Consider the following 19,774-nt stretch of genomic DNA (forward strand, 5'->3'; position numbering starts at 1 on the left):
AGAAGACCACAGGAAATAAGAAGCTGAAATTCAGTGGAACCTGGAGAAAAATGGAGAGGCCAGGAGAAGCCACTGTGAGCACTGCCATGCAACAAAGGAGCCAAGGACCAAGGATCACTGTAAGCCAGCCCCAGAATGCCCGTCTTTGGGAATAAAGCATCTCTTCATGAGACCTTTATTTGGACTTTCTCTTAGCTTCAAAACTGTGAGCTAATAAATTCCCAGTGTTTAACCCAACCCATTGCATGGTATTAGCTTACGCATCCCAGGAAACTAAAGAAGAATATTATTAAAATTTAAATTTCTATAATATATATGTATTTTATATATATATACACACACACACACACACATACATATATATGCTTTGTCTTATTTTACTAGTGGACAGTACTGATCTAAGGGCTACAAGCAACAGCAGTACCATCGCTCCAGATATTCTCATTATATGAAAAAATTAAACTCATACTTGATTAAAAACAAAACTACAATCACTACAAATTTATATATAAATATAAATATACTCATAAGGAAGTAGAGGGCAAGGAGAATGATATTTAATCTTAGTTGATACATCTTTTAGCTTGCTAAAGCTGCCAAAATCAAACACACCAGAGATGGATCAGCTTTAAATAAGGGAATTTATTTAATTAAAAATTTATAATTCTTCAGGGGAAAGGCAGCTGGCTTTCCCCTGGCTTTCTCTGTCACAAAGGAAGGCACATGATAAATGTCTGCTGGGCTCCCTCCAGGCTTCTGGGTTCAAATAGCTTTCCCCAGAGTGATTCTTTTCTGCAATTCCAAACGTCTGGGTCTGAGCTCTGACTGCTGAGATGAGGTATGCTGAGATTCTGGGCTCTCTTCTGATCGCTTTCTTTTAAGACTCCAGTGAATTAAGTCCACTCATTATGGAAGGTACTTTCCTTAGCCAACTGCAGATGTAATCAGCCATAGATGAATTTCACATGCTGATTATTTAAGTTCACAGCAATAGAACAGTGAGGTAACATCATCTGGCCAACTTGACACCTGAACCTAACTACCACAACACATTATAAATATTTTTAAACTTTTTTTTTGCATGGGCAGGCACTGGGACTCGAACCTAGGTCTCCAGCATGTCTGGCAAGAACTCTGCCTGCTAAGCCACTATGGCCTGCCCTTTTATAACTTTTGTTTTGAAATAATTATGGATTCACAAGTAGTTGCAAAAATCATACAGTGAGGTCCCATGTACTTTTCACCCAGTTACCCCAATGGTTACATCCTACATACATATAGTCCAGTAACAAAATAAGAAAACTGGCACTGGTAAAAATGTGTGTATATTATTAACATGTCATTTTATCACATTTGTGGATTTATGTAACCACCACTGCAATACAGATACAGAAAATTCCACAAAGATCTCCCTCACCCAACCCTTTTATAGGCACACTCACCATTTACCATTTCGCATCCCTAGCCCTTGGCAATCAGTACAGTTATCCCTTCCACATTGGGAATTTCCCTATTGCAGTTTTGATATACCAGGGTTCTGCATAAGAAATTAAATAGGAATTTGGGAGGAGTTTTGTGGAAGATGACAGGTGAGGGCCAGCAGACAACACAGAAAAAGTCTGTAAACTCAGAAATGCATAAAATATAGTATAATATCAATATACTTTATCTTTTAATACCATAAATATACACAAATTTTTAAAAATTAAAATAAGTAAAAAGTTAAAGTTTGTGAAAAGAATGCAAAAGCCACAGATGATACATAAAGACTAGAAACACAGATATCTTAAAAAGTTTAGTAACTCATAAATGCATAAAATGCATATGTACTGTTATGCGTATTACCTATACAGCTAACAAAGATGAACAGCTACATAATTTTATTTCCTAAAACTACATTTGTAGTAAAAGAAGCATAGCTCTACACATTGGTTTGGAGATACAAAGCATGTTCACAGCCATGTCTCACATGACATCTTACTGTCCTCAGGCAGTGATCTTTGCATTTTGAGTTTCTCAAAATGTCATTTAATGCCACGAACTCTATTAAAAACGTGGGTCCCCAAGCCTAGTGTTCCCAGTGGTTCTGAAAGTGCTACCAAAAATCAAGAGTGATGAACTTGAAAGGAAAAAGCAAAATTGTTAGATATGCTTCATTCAGGCATATATGGCTGCTGTGGTTGGCCATCACTGAAGTGTTAATAACTTGACCACAAGGCATATCAAGAAAAAAGAGAAGGAAATCATGAAACCACTGACTGGAAAGTTTTGGTAACAGATGATGGAGATGGTAGCAAAACAATGTGATTGTAAATAAAAGCACTGAATTATATATGTGAATGTGGTTAAAAGGGGAAATTTTAGGTTATATATAGGTTACTAGAATAAAAATTAAAAGAAAATAACACACAAAAATAAATATATGCCAATACTTAAAACAACAACAACAAAAAAGCCTCCTGGACATAGGCATGGGTGAATACATTTATCATGAGTATGCTACAAATCAATGAAGCTATGAAGTACAGACACATAAATCAATGTGTATGAGTTAGGGACATAATGTCAAATTTAAAAAAAAGCAATTCACAGCACTGAAATGTATTAACTTTCTAATAAACCTCAAAAGAAGCAGAACTAAAATATTATTACAGACTCATCATTCATTATAAAAGTATTTCTGAAAAGGCAAAGTACTGATAAACGTAACATTTTGAATAGTATTTACCTCTGAGAGGGAAGGGATATGATCAGGAAAGAGTACAAGGTTGGATGAACCATGATAATATTCTATTTCTTAAGTTTGCTGGTAGGATTATAAACATTTCTTTATTATGCTGAATAACCTGCATATCAATTTCTACATTCTTCTTTTATGCTTCAGTTTTCTTTTCTTCTTCTTTAAAAAAATTTTTTTTTAGAGATAACCAAGAGTCTGAACTATCTCTGGTTGTGGAGATGGAATGGATGAGTATACGTATGAATTATACTTTTCTTCTTCAGAACTTGATTTGTCTATGTTGAATCCATAGCATGATGGGGTAACCCCGCATCATAACTGGGCCCTATAACCAACTATCATCATGTTTTTAAGACCTTTCTGAAATGGTTCAGAAGCCATATCCCAAACAAACCAAGTATCCAAAAGCCTACCTCTGTATCAGTCAGGGTTTACTAGAAAATTGGGTCACATGCCATGGGAATCTGTGAGTCTGAATTCTGTAGTGTGGACTGCAAGTTGGGAACTCCAATGAATGTTTTGATGAATCCTAGAAATTGGGGGGCTCAAATTGAGATAGAAATTCTTCTTTTTGACTCCTGAAATCATCAGTTCTTCCTTTAGGGCCTTCAACTGATTGAATGAAGCTTCTCTCAATGTTGAAGGCAATCTCAATTGATTAGAGATGCAATCATCCAAGATGCAATTAACTTAATGGCTTACATCACAATCACAGTAACAATCAGACTAGTGCTTGCTTAACCAAATAATCGGACACTATAATCTGGCCAAGTTGAAACATAATTTAATCATTATAACCTTTAACATGGGAAAATTATTTGCTTTGATAATGGGAATATGCTTATCTCCAAGTAATTACATGTTACACTAGAATCATCCATATAATCCTGAGATGGGGCACTTATATGACCTTTAATCTTTTATACTTCCACGACTTGTTGGAGCTGTATCTCTTCCTCATGGAAATTAACACAGGTCATCCTAGCATTACAAAATTTAAGACTGGTGAAATATTTTAAGCAACAAACAGACCCCCAGCTCAGAATAAATAATACCTTCCATAGCTGAGAGGTTCCTTCAGGTCTTTTCTGAAATGCCATTTAGGGATGAAATTTTGTAGAGATTACTACATTATTTGCTCTTTAAATTTTCTTTATTCTCCCTTGTTCTGCTTTAAAAATACTGATTCCATTAATTTTCTATATGGCAAGTGATAAACCAGTTTCATTCAGTGGCACTAATATAAAATTTCCTTTTAAAAATAAACATATATATAAATAAAAGTGAGATGCTTTAGACCAAAAAACAAAATAATTATGTAACTAGCCTTCAGATATTTTTTTAAATTGTGGGGACAGTTCAAGAAAGACTGAAGGTTGAGAAACTAATCTGTCACTCAAATCCTCAGAGCACCAACTGTGCTGTGGCAACAGAGCTCCAATTCTTGGCAATTTTCAACCCACTCAATCTTTGAGACAAATTGCATCTGTGAAAACAAGAGAAGCATATATCTGACACTAAGTCTGGTCAGATCCAGCCCTCACTGTGGTTGTCTGCTGAGATAAGACAAGGGGGTAAGGCTTGGGGACTGCCCTGGGCAGGGACGAAAGAAAGGAACCATAGTCACCCCCTAAGCATTGCAGGAATTCCTCTTGCTCTGATTTCCATCTCTCCTTTGGTTCCCTCCAATTTTCCCTTCAAGTCATGTCATCTCCATACTTCGAACTTCCCTTGCCTCTCAACACAATCTGTAAGGATCTCTTAGGAGGTGGAAGCTGAAAGAAGAGACATGGCAACTAACATGGCTGTTGCTCTCAGGCACTGGGACCTTGGTGCACTTTAATCTTCAGTGTAACCCCACAAGGTGGCTATCACTGTCACTATTTCACAGATGAGTAAACTGAGGTTGAGGGAGGTGCAGTCACTGGGCTAGTAGTCAGGATTCCAACCCAGGTCTATATGACCATCCCTTTATAGGTTTACATGGATCACTGATCCCCAGTTCTCCATGAACCCTATCTCACCCAGGAAAGGCTGGTGTTTACATAGCCTCCCTGGAGGGTTTGTCTCCTTCATTAACTCAAGAAGTATGCTTTCATTAGCTACAAGTTGCCAGGTCCAGTCAAACAGATATTTGGCCTAGTTCAGGTCTGAAAAAACAATAGGAATGACCAACTCAGGCCAAAATTCTGACAAATGACAAGGCTTGAAACAGAAAGCTGTCAGTAAGTAGTTTATAAGAGAGAAGACCTATAGTTTTCTGAAACATTTGATTTGGAGTGTAAGCTTTCCTCATTCAGTATATTCATAAAGTTTTCCCTATGTGTGTTTGTGAGGTATGACTTCTTAGAATTTCCATATTCATTACATTCAGTGAGTATTCTGCTCTAAGTTCCCTGATGATTTTAACTTTTCATTTTGAAATAATTGCAAACTTACAGGAGAGTTGCAAAAATAATACAAACCCCATACAGAGAAGTTCAACATACTACAACCCTCACACCACAAGATTTTGCCACATTCTACCAATCGCCTATTAATCTATCATTTATCTATTGATTTGTTATCTGAACATTTCTTAGAAGGTTGCACAGATAATGCTCCTTAAACACACAATACTCCCATGTACAATTACTATGAAAAAGGAAATTCACTTACATAGTCCCCCAAAGCGCAGTTATCAACTTTAAGAAATTTAACTATGACATAAAGCATATATTCTACATTCTATTTTTTCTATGTCCCCATAAAGCTTTTTTGAGCGTTTTCTCCTCTATTCTTAGATTCCATCCAGTATCATATAATGCATTTGCCACTTTTTACTTTCTTTTTTTAAATTCATGAGAACATATATAGAACTCAAATCTTTTCATTCCAGCCTCTCCCAAGCATAACATCTTCCAAACATACAACAATAACGATATTGCTTTATATCCTCCACCACATATTACTAGCACTTTCCTTTTACATAAAATCTGTTCCCCTGCCCCCACCTCTAGTAACAAATACTCTATTTTCTGTCTCAATGAGTTTGCATGGTCTTTGATATTTTCTTTATTGTTAAGAAGTGGCTTAAATTTAAAAACCCAAACCTATAATGTTTTCATATGCATTGATACCAACTTTTAATAATTTCAACAGTATAAATAAACTGTTTCTAAGCCCCTCCGTCTTCCCACTGTTATGTAGTTCTTATCACGAATTATATATTTCTACATTATAAAATGAGTCCAAAAACACTGACTTGTCAACGCACTTTTTGCATTTGCCTTTTAATCTTGTAAGAAGTAAAAATGAATTTAAAATCCAAAAATACAATAGCACTTGGATTTGTATTTACCCACATCATTACCTTTACCAGAGATCTTCATTTCTTCATGAGGCTTCAGTTGCTGTCTAGTACCCTTTCATTTTAACCTGAAAACTCTCTTTTAGCATTTAGAGTTGATCTAGTGGTGCCAAGGTTCTGCAGCTTTGACTTCTCTGAGAATGAGTTAATTTCTCCCTCATTTTGAAAGAAAGTTTTGCCAGATATATATATATATATATATATATAGAATTGCTTGGTTGGGTGATTTCTTCTTTTAGCAATTTAACTATGTTTTTTCACTGCCTTCTGTCCTCAAGGTTTCCTATGAGAAACCAGCCCTTAACCTCATTGAGTATCCTCTGTATGTGACATGTAGCTTCTCTCTTGGAGCTTTCAGAATTCTCTTTATCGTTAGCAGTATACAGTAAGATTATAACTGTTTTGTACTAATGGATTATCTGTGCTTATCCTGCATGGAGTTTGTTGAGCATCATGGATGTATATATTTATGTCTTTCATTATATTTGGGAAGTTCTCAGCCATTATCTCTTTGAATATTCCCTCTATCCTTTTCTCCCTTGCTTCTCCTTCTGGGGCTCCCATAATGCGTATAATGGAAGTCCCACATGTTCTTCTAGCTCTGTTCATTTGTCCCTCCTTCTCCTGGGACTTGATTTGAATTGTTTTTCTTCAAGTTCACTGATTGTTTCTTATGCCAGATCCAATCTGCTACTGAATCCCTCTAGGGAATTTTTAATTTCTGTTTCCATGGTCCTCAGTTCTCTTTGGTTCTTTTTTTATAAATTCCATTTCTTTATTGATACTCATTGTGTACATCTATCATTTTTCTGATTTCCTTTAGTACTTTATCCGTGATGATCTTTAGCTCTGTGACCAAATTTGCTTTAAAAAGAAATTCTGGGCGGGCCGCGGTGGCACAGCGGGCAAAGTGCTTGCCTGCTGTGCCGGAGGACCTCGGTTCGATTCCCGGCCCCAGCCCATGTAACAAAAACGGAGAAACAGAATACAATAAAACAAGAAAATGTTTAAAAATGTTTCCCTTTCTTCCTTCCTTCCTTCCTTCTATCCTTCCTTCCTTCTCTCTGTCTTTCCTTAAAAAAAAAAAAAAAAAAAAAAAAAAAAAAAAAAAAGAAATTCTGTGTCTAGGCTGTCTCAGTTCTGATCCTCTTCACTGACAGGTTCAAATGTTTTAATCTTTTCCTTTGCCTGGATCACCACTTCCTGTTTCTTTGTATGCTGTGTAATACTTTATTGCGATCTGGGCATTTTGATATTCTAGTACATTATAACTAGAGTTTAGACTGTGGTGTCATTCCTTAAGGATATATATATATACACAACTGTTGTTTTGAAAGAGCCATCCTTGAGTGTCAGGAGCTAACAAAGGAAAAAAAAAGGAGGAGGAGGAGAAGGAAAAGAAAACACAAGGAAGAGGTGGAAGAACAAAAGAAAACACCTTTCCTAGTTTTTGACAATTGATCTGTACATGTGCTCCCTTCAGGTTTATATGTATGAGTTTGGAAAATAGCTCAAGGCCAAAGTATAAGGAACATCCTGATCATTTCTGCAAATGGTATGTATCTCTCATCTTGGGCATGTGTATGTGTGACCCTAGTCATTCTCCTATTTATATGGAAACAAATATCAAATTAGTTTCCTCACAGTCCCAGGCACTATACTCTACATCATACGAAAAGCAATCCATTGCCACAGGTAGTATGACTTGACTGACCTTCTACAACATTCTGGAGGAGAGATCAGTGAGCTGCGTTCCCCACTCAGGGCAAGTTCTGGGATAGCAAGTCACTCAGGCCTCCACCAGAGAGCTTGGGCCAGACATACATGCTCCCAGAATTAAACCTCCCATAAGGGTTACTCCTTACTTCCTTACGAGTCCCATGGCTTCACACTGGGAGTGTAGGCCAGCTCCATGCTGAGCTGATAAGGGAATGAGGCATAGGCCAGCCATACTGTCACAAGATACTTCTGCTTTTAAGTGAACTTTTTCTTGATTCGGTGCTTGCTCTGCTACCATATTCCATTAACTGTTTTCTGGAGCTCTCAGAAGGATGTTCTTGCCAGTCTTTCCTAGCTGTTTAGAGCTTCTGCAGGGGAACAGAGGGCTGAAACATCTCACTCAGCCATCTTGATTGGGGCGGAGCATCTCGGATATTTTCTTAGGTCTGATTTTTTATTGCAAGTTTCTCATATTCATCACATTTATAAAGTTTCTCCCCTTTATGAGTTCCCTGATGTCCTCTGAGGGTTGATTTGTAAGCAAAAGCTCTCCCACACTCATTACATTCATAGGGCTTCTCCCCTGTGTGAGTTCTCTGATGTGATCTTAGGCCAGAATTCCTGCTGAAAGCCTTCCCACATTCATTACAAACATAGGGTTTCTCCCCAGTGTGTAGTCTCTCATGAACTCGTAGACTTGCTTTCGTGGTAAAAGCTTTCCCACATTCATGACAGTCATAGAGTTTCTCCCCTGTGTGGAGCTTCTGATGTACTCTTAGACTTGCCTTTGTGGTGAAAGCTTTCCCACATTCATTACAATCATAAGGCTTCTCCCCTGTATGACTTCTTTTGTGTATTCCCAGGCTTGACCTCTGACGGAAAGCTTTTCCACATTCCATACACTGATAGGGTTTCTTCCCTGTGTGAGTGCTCTGATGTATTTTCAGGTCCGACTTCACCCTGAAGGCTTTTCCACACTCATTACACTGATAGGGTTTCTCCCCTGAGTGAATTGTCTGATGTCTTCTTAGGGTTGAATTCTGGGCAAAGGCTTTTCCACATTCATTACATTCATAAGGTTTCTCCCCTTTGTGAAGTGTATGATGCAGAATGAGGTATGACTTCTTACAAAACCATTTTCCACATTCATTACATTCATACGGCTTCTTCCCTGTATGAATTATCTGATGACTTCTAAGGTTTGCATTCTGGGCAAAGGCTTTTCCACATTCATTACATTCATAAGGTCTCTCCCCTGTATGAGTTCTCTGATGCAGAGCGAGTTTTGACTTCTTACAGAAGAATTTACCACATTCACTACATTCATAGGGTTTCACTCTCATGAAGGCTGGCTGATAGTCAGTTTTCTTACACATACTATAATCACAGGATGTCTCAGTTCTTTGAGTTGAATTAGGGCTGATATTTTGCCCAAATTCCAAAGTTTTCACCCCTGAGTGACTTCTCTGTTTTTTCCTAAAATGTGACTTCTGGCTAAAACTTTTTCCTCTTATTTCAGGTCTCTGAAGTTCAGTGAATAAAACATGCCATAGATGTCTGTCTTGAATTTCCAGGCTCTTCTCTAAGACATTATCAAGTTGACAGTTTTCTAAAAACAAGAAAATTAAAAATATCTTATGAATCTTAAACACAATTTAAAGTTTATTTACATATTTTTATTGTGTATTTGACTCTTGGTTTTCCCAGATCATGTAACAAGAAAAAGTAATTACAAGTTTTCTACAATCCAGTTGTCTGAGGAAACAAAGTGTTGCCCCAGAAAAAAAAGGAGAAAATAATGGCAATGCATATAAGTATACATTAGGCATTTTTAAAAAGTGATTTTCAAAATATAGAAGAGAAATAAAGGAAAAGATCGGTGAATAGATAAAGAGACAACAGAGTGACTGACTCTGGTAACTGGAAAAATGTGACAATAGGATGACTTGAACAACGATGATGATGAACTGTAAACAGACTGTAAAGGCAAATCGGTGGGTCAGGGTTTTCAAAGCATAAATAAGACAAAGATTTTGGATTGGGGAAGAATATCAGTCTAGGTTCTTACATTGTCAAATACGGATCACAACAGTAGGATACTCCTATTTGTATTTTAATTTGGATTCCTTCTTATCACTTTATACATCAATATTGAGTTTAATTAATAATGGCATCAATTTTCTTCTGAATAAAAGAACAGTCCTACAGCCTACCACAAACTCTTTTTGCTTTCATTCACAGGATTATGAATGCACATAGTACATACTATTGACTGTTTAGAAACTTAAGGATGATGTTTCAATCTGTTTCCAAAACCTTAGAGTTATCTTACATTTATTTATCATACAAGTTTTTACATGCTACAAACATGCAATGATTTCATATCTATGGTACAAAATTAAGAACCCAATGCCTCAGGAAAAGACAAAAGAATTAGGAAACACTCCGGAAAACATGGGGTCCTATAATTCTGAATATGAAAGAAGTCATAGTTTCAAAAATGACACAATGAAGGTACACATTTTAAGAACTTTTGGCAGAAAGAAAAACAAAAATTTCTTTTGATGCTCAAAACAGTTCAATTTCTTTACACCACTGAGTCACAAACATAAATAACATAAAACCCTTAATAGGAGTCATATGGCCAGGGCTTTTGAAACAGGGACTTCCCGAGAACTTCCAGTTCTTACCAAGAAGGAGTAACACCAGACAACAGGAACTACAGGACAGTGACTCCAGAGGTAACAGGAAAAATATGAATTTTAGGTCATAGCACAGAAAGAACAAAGGGGAACAAAATGGGACATTGTCAATAAGTTGATTATCCTAGTTAACAATTCATGGAGGCCAAAACAACTAGAATTTGCCTGGTAAAACAGAGAAAAAGAAAAAAGAAAGAGTTATGCTGAAAAAGAATTACTGGCATCTGTACAGTGATACCTTGGATCTTTGGGTGAGTACTCTCCATGCAGGTAAGAAACTACCCAAAATTTCAGGAAGAACCACCTGAAGCACTCAGTTGAAAAATCTCTATAACACACTCAGAAGTTTGGAAAAAATGGAATTGACTTCTTAGTATACAGGGCATTCAGTATTCTCTTCCCCAAAGCATATAGAGTTGTAGTGGTGGTGGTACCTACTTAATCTTGGATTAAAGCATACTTTGGATCCAAAAAAACAAATCTAAAAAACAAGCATTGAAAGGCACAAACTACTTCTAAGTCAATTACTGAATCCTAGAAAAAGTCCCAGATTTAAACGAATATAACAAAAATTAGCATCCAAAATATATGGATCAAATGCTTATAGTAATAAAGGAGCAGACAAATGCACAGTCATACTTGGATACAATGCTCCTTTGTCAATAATTAACAGCACAAACAAATAAAAGCATCATAATAACATAAAAGACTTGAGCAATAATATCAGCTCATGTGTAGAGCATTAAAACCAAAACAGAAGAAAATATAACATTTTCATGTGCATATGGACCACTCTTCAGGGTTACAGCTGGGCAATGATAAATGTTTCAATAAATTAAGAAAGATTGACCATGCAGGGCATTTTTCATCAAACAAAAAGAAATGTAAAATCTGTAACAAATTAAGAGAATAGGAAATACTCAAGTATTTGAAAGTTAAATATATCTCAGCATTATCAATGGATAGTTGAAAAAAATTATAAGAAAGTAAGAAAATATCCTGAAACAAATGAAAACATAGCGCACAAAAAAATCTGTTTGACACAGCTAAAGCAGTTAAGAGTCATGTATACAGCTCTGAATCACAAGCTAAGCTTTCATTTAAAATAAGCTGGAAAGAAATGGCAAAGAAAACCAAAATTATATAGAAGAAAATAAATAAATCCAATCACATTCATGAAATATAAAAATTCCGTGAAAGACACAAACTATCAAACCTCATTCAAAAAGCAATAGCAGATAGCCGCTGTGGCACCATATTTATAAAAAGAAAACTGGGTTTGTAACTAAAACCTTCCCAATGAGAAAACACTAGACACAGATTGCTTCTATGGTAACACCTACAAAATACCTAAAAAAGAAATAACACTATTTCTGTAAAAATTTTCTAGATTATAGTAGAAAGTGTGACACTTTTTAATAACTTTTAGGAAGTAAGCTTTACCTAAGCTATGAAACTAGGAAAAGACATTATAAGAAAAAAAGTATATTTTAAAAAGAATTCTTTAGAAACATAGGTAGTATACACTTATGTTAGCCAATGAAATCCAGTAATATATAAAAAGTATAATATGACATGGCCAAGTAGTGTTCATATGGGAATGCAAGGTTAACATTTCAAAAGCAATGTAATTCACAATAATCTGAAAATGAAGTATTGTAAAATGATGTCAGTAGAGAAAAAAATGCTTGAAAAAACTGAACAACTATTCATTAGTCCAGTAAAATAAAAGGGAGGGGAGAACTTCCTTAATCTGATTAAGAACAGCTATGAAAAACCTGTACTTATGTTATACTGAATTATGAACGTTTGGATGTTTTTACTCTCAGATCAAGAACAATACAAAGTTATCCCCACCTCACTATTTTAATTCAATAAATATTATATTCCAAGTCCTAGGCAGTTCAATAAAGAAAAAGAAGTAAAAGATAAAAAGACTGGAGAAGAACAAAAGAAAAAAAGCTTATTCACAGATGAAATTACTTTATATATAAAACAGTTTAAAGAATCCCCCAACATCTACTAGAACTAGTAAGTGAAGTTTAGCAAGGTCACAAGATACAATTTTGGTATATAAAAATCAAATGTATTTCAGTATTCTTCCAACAATTAAAAAATGAATTTAAAGAAACGTCATTTGAAATAGCATTCAATGCATGAAACAGTTATGGTTACAACTAACGAAGTAGGTATTAAGACACAAATTGCAGAACACTGTAGAAGAAATTTTAAAGGACTAAATAAAAGAAAATACATGCACGCCATCGATTAGAAGATAAATATTGTTAAGATGGAAATTCTCCCTAAATAGACCTAGGATCAATGGCAAGCCTGATCACAATCTCAGTAGTTTTGGGAGAAAATGATGAGTAATTCTGAAATTTATATAGAAAGGCAAATAGCAAAAAAAAAGTCAAGACAATTTTGAAAAAAAAAAAAAACGGTTGGAACACATACTCTTCCTCATTTCAAAAGTTATTACACAAGTATAATAAAGAGTGTAGTATTTTCATCGAGAGACATTTCTATCAATGAAATGGAATGGAGTCCAGAAATTCATTAATACATACAAAGTCAACTGATTTTCTCAAAAGGTACCAATGCAATTCAATGGAGAAAGGATAGACAGTGTGGTAAATATACTGCTAAAATTGGATCTTGTGATGAAAACAAAGGACTGAAATCCTTGCTTCACACCATATACAGAAATTAAATGAAAAAGCTCAAAAACCTAAATGTAAAACCTAAACCAATAAATTTACAGGAAAAACAAAGAAAACTGTAGAGATCATGGGTTAGCAAAAATTGTGTAAATTGGACCAAACAAACATGAAATATAAAAGAAAACAAAACTATATGAATACATCAAAATGAAAATCTTTTGCCCATCACAATACGTGGGGAAAAATCTTTGCAAAGCAAATATGTTATAAGGTCATCCAGATCATACAAAGAACCACTGAAATAAGAGTAAAACAAAGTAAACCAAAACCAAAAGAAACAAACAAGAAAACAAAAATTGTAATAAGATAAAGATTTGAAGAGACTCATCACAAAAGAAGATGCAAATTTATCAAAAACCACATGAAAAAATGTTCATCATCATTATTCATCAGGGAAATGTAAATGAAAAGCCAGTAAGACACAGACTGATGCTGACTAGAATGGCTAACACCAGTAAGACAATACTAAGTGTAGGTGAAGATGAGGAGCAACTAGAACTCTCACATTGTTAGTGGGCATGAAAAATGGCATAGCTACATTGGAAACATTTAGCAGTTACTTATAAAGGTACAAATACACTTCCCATAACCACTCTTAAGTATTAACACAAGAGAAATTAAAATATATGTCCACACAAGGATTTGTACTAAATACTAATAGCAGCCTTATTCCTGCAGCACCAAAATGGAAACAAATAATAACTACACATGATGGTACACTCACCACCAATGAAAAGAATAAACTACTGAGAAATGAAAAAAAAAATGTATAAATCCAAACAGAAAATGATTTTAAAACTGAAAGAATTGAGGGAATAAAAAGAGTACATGCCATATGACAGACACACTGTGAGTACATATATATAATATTCTGAAAAAGGCAAAACTACAATAGAGAGCAAATCAGGGATTCTCAAAAGGTATGGAGAGAGAAAAGAAGAATAACTATAAAAGGGAACATTTTAGCATGGTGGATGTTCTGTGTTATGATTCTGGTGGTAATAATCAACCGAATATAATTTCAAAATTCACTGGATTATACAGAAACTTGCTGAAAATTATTTTCTGTTAATTACATCTCAATATGTGGTTTAAAAAGTAAAACAGAAAAAAAATGCACACAATAGGGGGTTACATGTTAGGATGTGCTCACCCACTGAGAGGAGGTGGCTGTAGTTCTCCAGCATCACATCTCTGTACAGGGTCCTCTGGGCAGGGCCCAGGTGCTGCCACTCCTCCTGGGTGAACTCCACTGCCACGTCCTTGAACGACATTGATTCCTGTAACAGCACAGCTCTGGTCAATCTGAAGGGTCCAGAAATAGGTGACATGGAAAATACCACAGGAAATTGACTCTTAACATGTTTGCTGTAGAGAGTTTCTAACAAAATGCTATAAAGGATGCCAGTGATGGCCCTAACTTTGTCTTATGGTTTGGGGAAACTCACATAATTGGTATAAACATTATTCTCTTACCCTTATTAATTTGTAACTAATTACAAATTATATAGAGGCACTAGCCATTAATTCTGTGTCTATGAGGCTTGGTGGATTTTTAAAATAAAGTTATTAATATAAGCTTCCTAAAACTTTATCTATACTGCAATGGCTCTTCCTAGGACACACAAAACCCTGCTCAGATATCTCTACTAGAACTAGAATTACGTGGAATAAGTGAAGAGATATCTTAAGCCATGGAGGTATTTCACACAACCAAACTGTATTTCAGAAGCAATGTTCCAGAAAAACACTGGAAAATATCTTAAGCATCAAAACACAAGAGACCAATTTAGGAAGTACCTATCTATTAAGGCAAAGCAATGAAATAAAGCATTGGACACTGATTCCATAAGAGAAAAGAAATCACTAATTTGTTGGCAGCTGCCAAGGAACACAGCATGATCAGTGGGGTGGCTGCTGATTTCATAAGCCGAGACTAGAAGAACAGATGAAAAGCATTGGGTGGTCACACTGACGCTCATCCCATGCACGCTGCACCCAAAGTACTGTAAACACACAGGTAGAAGTATCCCCAGCACAGTTGTTTACATGATTTTAGAGCATTCAGGGCAGGTCTGAAATGAAGATAAGGATTTAGGAGACATCAGCCATTAAGGTGGTGTACTGGGTTAAATGGTGTCACCCAAAGTTCACGTTCACCTGGAGTCTTAGAATGTGAAATTATTGTAAAAGGTACAGATGTGATTAGTTAAGATGAGGTTATACCAGAGTTAGGTATCCGGTAAATCCCATCTGACTGGCGTCCTCGTAAGAAGATGGAATTTGTGCTGAGGTGCGAAGACACAGATTCAGAGGGAAGACAGCCACATGAGGATGTGACAGACAATGAGATCACGCTGCTAAAATCCATGAATGCCAGAAGCTAGAAGAGGCACGGAAGGATCCTCTCCTAGAGGATTTGGAGGGAGCCTGGCCCTGACTACACCTTCATTTCACCCTTCTAACTTCTAGAACTATGAGTGAGTGACTTTCTATTGTTTAAAGACACCCAGTTTGTGGTAATTTGTTACAACAGCACTAGAAATCTAATACAAAGAGTATTTGAAATCTTCAGAGAATATTCTGGCTCACAGAGAAAATATGTACTGACGAGAGAAAAGGAGCAAATACAGAATTTGGGTAAACACACGTTTGGCAGAAAAAGACTAAGCCAAGAAGGTTTAGATGGATTTTCTGAACGTGGGCAAGGAAAACGGAAAAATTTTCAAGTATACATGATTTCAAGTATAAATGATTTCCCTAGTTTAAGAAGACAGACAGAAAATACACATTTACATCTTGTGTCTCCTAAATACATTTAGGTAAAATTAAAAACCTGCTATCAATGTACGATAAAAAAAGGAATACAGGGCAGGGTGCCAGCAAAGGACAGGAAATTTAAAGAAATTCTGGGAAACAGAGTAGAAAAAAGGGATGGTGCCCACAATCTAAAACAAACACACTAGATGGAAAAGGAGCAGGCTTCTAGTGAGGGCTCAGGAAAATATCTAAACTCAAGTTCAACAATATTTAGAATCATAACGAGCTGTGGCCTGAATGACTGGTACAACAGTCAATTGAAGAACAGTCAGAGAATGTTGGAAGGTGCTCAATTTGTGAGTATCCACCAGAAATCTGAAACAAATGTTGAGACAAGCTCCCTACATAACCAGCAGGAAATGCTTCAAGATCTCAACTATAGACAAGGCAGATAAAGGGAGACACAGAGGGCTATTCTGGGAATTTGTTAGTTGATGACAACACATTTTAGAATTTCATCTTAATTGGTGGTGGTAGAGAAATATATATATATATATTTTTAAAGAAATACTGACCTTATATCCAATAACCTTGCTAACTTCATTAATTCTAATAGTGTCTCTACAGGGGCGTCCAGATTTTCTACATCTATAAACACACGAATTTAATTTCTTCCCTTCCAACATCTTCCATATAACATGGCCTGCTTTACTTTTTCCACATGAATTATTTACTTCCAACATATAGTATAAGCTTTTTTTTTTAAGTCACTGTTTCTTTTCCTTAACCTGAATATATGCATAGCTTTTATCTGCCTAGTGTACAGGAGGTGCTCAGTACACCAATCGTGAATGAACAAAGAATTTGCATGCAGGAATGCAAAATATTACAATCACGTGGGAAACAACTGTGCTGTACTTAAACAACCAAAACTTGCATTTGACTATGATAACGTCGTTCATTCCTATCATGCTACTCTGAAGTTCCATCCTCACAGATAAGAAATTCCATATATATGGGCTTATTCATTACAAATAACTGAAATATCTTTCAGTAGGAGGCTGATTACATAACCTATGGTGGTTTGAGAAATTGAGATACTAAGAATCCAGAAAATAAAACCAAGGATGTTCATTAAGTACCCGCATCAAAAATGCCCAGAATATAGTATATGAAAAAATCACCGTATGGAACAGGTGTACCAAAAATAATTGGTGATGGTTAAGAATGAGGAGGAATTAGTATATATCCATATTTGCTTAGTTTTCATAAATAAAGCAAGGAAGGTTGTGACAAACTAATAAAAGTGGTAGAACACGTTGGGTAGATAAGGACAGGGAAACCTAGCAGGACTTTTCATGGAAACCTTAGAGCTCTCTCTATATATTACTTTTCTAATATTAAAGGGAAAAAAAGAACAGCAGAAGTGGAAGGCACCAAAATGTTGAGTGGATGGTCCCTCAACTAGCAGTGTTAGTATTCAGATTACACAGCCAGCACAAAATGCAAAGCATACCCTCAGACCCAAACTTCTAGGTAGGTTTCACATTTGGGCAAACAAGAACTGAATTTTGGAAAAAAAATTACTAAAGTAACATCTTAGAAAACTGCTAATAGGAGGAATATTTCTTACTCCGATAAAAGTGTCTGTCAACAGTGGACAGTAAGCATCATAATCGATGGGGAAACAGTGAACATTTTCCTTAAAGCTTAACTTTATCTACTTGCATTTCTATATTTCCAGTTAATGTATGTACCTTGCAAACTTTATAAATCCATTATAACGCAAAGCGGAAAATGAGGCGCTCACCTGACGTCTGTTCATTTTGTGCCTCTCGGGAGGGTGCAGAGAACTGTGAAGGTTCAGCTGGGGGAACAGAAAGAGGATGGGGGTGATGAGAGATCAGACTGATTTACGGGTTCGAGATGCACCTCTCACCTCCCACAGAGCACAGCCCTCCTGTCCCTGGAAAAGACAAGGCAAGGACCACGAGGAAGAGGCAACACCTGTCCACATGAGACTCAGCCTGGTTATGGGGTCTGAAATCTGCAAGTTTTCACTGCGTTAATATACTTTTCTATGCACGTAAAATATTAACGGAAGAAACTAACAGCAGCAAGTAATTAAAGAATATGAAAAGATAAGGCACTGCTCTTTCATTGAAATGTAGACAAAATTTAGGCCGCATCTTTCATTCATTTTCATACAGTGAGTTACAGAATGCAAGAGCCATCGAAAGGGATGGGGATTTTTAATGCAACGCATTGGGTAGAGTTCCTCTAACTGGGCTTTCTAAAACGGCCTCCTGATAGGATGTTTTGGTAACTCAGATGCGAGAGAACCGAGGGCACTGGGCTGAGTTTCTGGGTGCCCTGGACAAGTCGCTGAGCCCCTCGGGCCGTCACCTCGGGACCCTGAAACGGGGTGCTCTGAGGGGCCCCGCGCGGACACCCGCCCTGGCCCCGGGCTAACCGCCTCCCGGGCATTCTCGCCCAGCGCGCCGGAGCCCGGGGAGGGGCTCCCAGTCGGGGCTGTTTTCGGCGAAGTGGCTGCTCCCTCCCCGGGTCCCTCAACCGGCCCCTGGCCGCACAGGGCACCGCGGGCATTCTCCGGGTCCGGCTGGCTCCGGGGCGCGGGCCACCGCCCGCAGTGTGGGCGACGTGTACCGTCCACTTTGCAAACGCCATTCCCCGCCCGCACGGCAGGGCTTGTCTCCGGGGGCCCGCAGCGGGGCCGGGCGCAGGGTGGCCGCCCCCGAGCCGCGCCGACCACCTTCTCCCGCGGGCGCCTCAGCCTGCCCGTCAGGGCAGCGTGGCCCGGCGGACCTCGGGATCCCCACTCCCGCCCGCAGGGAGCAAACCAACGTCCTGGGACCGCGCCGAGTCAAACAGACTCCCGGGGACCCTCGACCCCCGGCCCCCGCCGCGCTCACCCAGGCGCACCCCCGGCACCCGCGCGGTAAACCCACACACCCCAGGATCTCTCCACCCAGGCTCCGGCCGGCTGCGGGGAGGAGGCGGTGCCGGGCGTGCGCCTGCGCAGACGGGGCCAGAGCGCTTTCCCGGAGGAACGCACCGCGAGCCGGCGCGGGGCGGACTACATTTCCCAGAACGCCCCGCGCCCGCCGGGCTTTCCCAGCTTTCCCTGGCGGGTTGGCGGGAAGCGGGCCGGGCCGCCTTTGCTGTGGGAGTCTCGGGGCCGCGTGGCCGCGCGTCGCGCTATGGACCCCGACAGGCCCTTGGTGACACCCGGCTGAGTTCCAGCAGCTGCCCGGAAACGCTGGAGACGGTCTGGAAAATCTCAAAATGGACCGAAGTTTACCATTATTCGAGAATATTATGTCTATTCCTAAGTGTGAAAATATTTGAACTACTTAGAAAAATTAGGTAATTATCCCTAGTACAGTATGCTGATTGTTTTTAAAATAATGGACACGAATATACTGAGGGTTGAGTTACACATTTGTTAGCTGACTTAATTTAAAACACACTAAGCGTATATGGCAAAAAAAAAAAAAGTAAAAGTGTTTTTCTATATTCTAATTTTCTGCCTGGAGAAATTGTACAAAGAAAAAAGGAAAAAGGAAATATTTAAAAGTGGGTTCTCTTTAAGAAATGTGCCTTGTCGACTGAAAGCTGCAGAGGTCATGGTACATAAAAGTATCTTCTAGGATTAAGGTTGTAAAATGTACATAAATTAATAGAAAAAGCAGGATATGACAGTGAAAGAATACCAGTTTTGACAAAGTAAAGATAAAAGGGTAGGGGACAAGCACACTTT

At 37.8% G+C, this 19,774-nt stretch overlaps 1 protein-coding gene across 1 annotated transcript in view; it reads right to left on the minus strand.

Annotated features, from left to right (window-relative positions):
* Window positions 1-7,202: 7,202 nt before the first annotated feature.
* LOC143655487 (uncharacterized) overlaps window positions 7,203-19,774 on the minus strand; it is a 79,201-nt gene continuing 66,629 nt past the window's right edge. Inside the window, exons 6-9 of the mRNA XM_077126742.1 lie at window positions 18,927-19,284; window positions 17,804-17,860; window positions 14,387-14,513; window positions 7,203-9,417 (exon numbers count right to left, since the gene is read on the minus strand). Of these exons, the coding sequence (XP_076982857.1) occupies window positions 8,249-9,417; window positions 14,387-14,513; window positions 17,804-17,860; window positions 18,927-19,284 (1,711 nt within the window). The 3' untranslated portion in view covers window positions 7,203-8,248. The remainder of the gene's footprint in view (window positions 9,418-14,386; window positions 14,514-17,803; window positions 17,861-18,926; window positions 19,285-19,774) is intronic.

This window comes from Tamandua tetradactyla, chromosome 2 (genome assembly GCF_023851605.1).
Source record: "Tamandua tetradactyla isolate mTamTet1 chromosome 2, mTamTet1.pri, whole genome shotgun sequence".
In the NCBI taxonomy this organism is placed as follows: domain Eukaryota; kingdom Metazoa; phylum Chordata; class Mammalia; order Pilosa; family Myrmecophagidae; genus Tamandua; species Tamandua tetradactyla.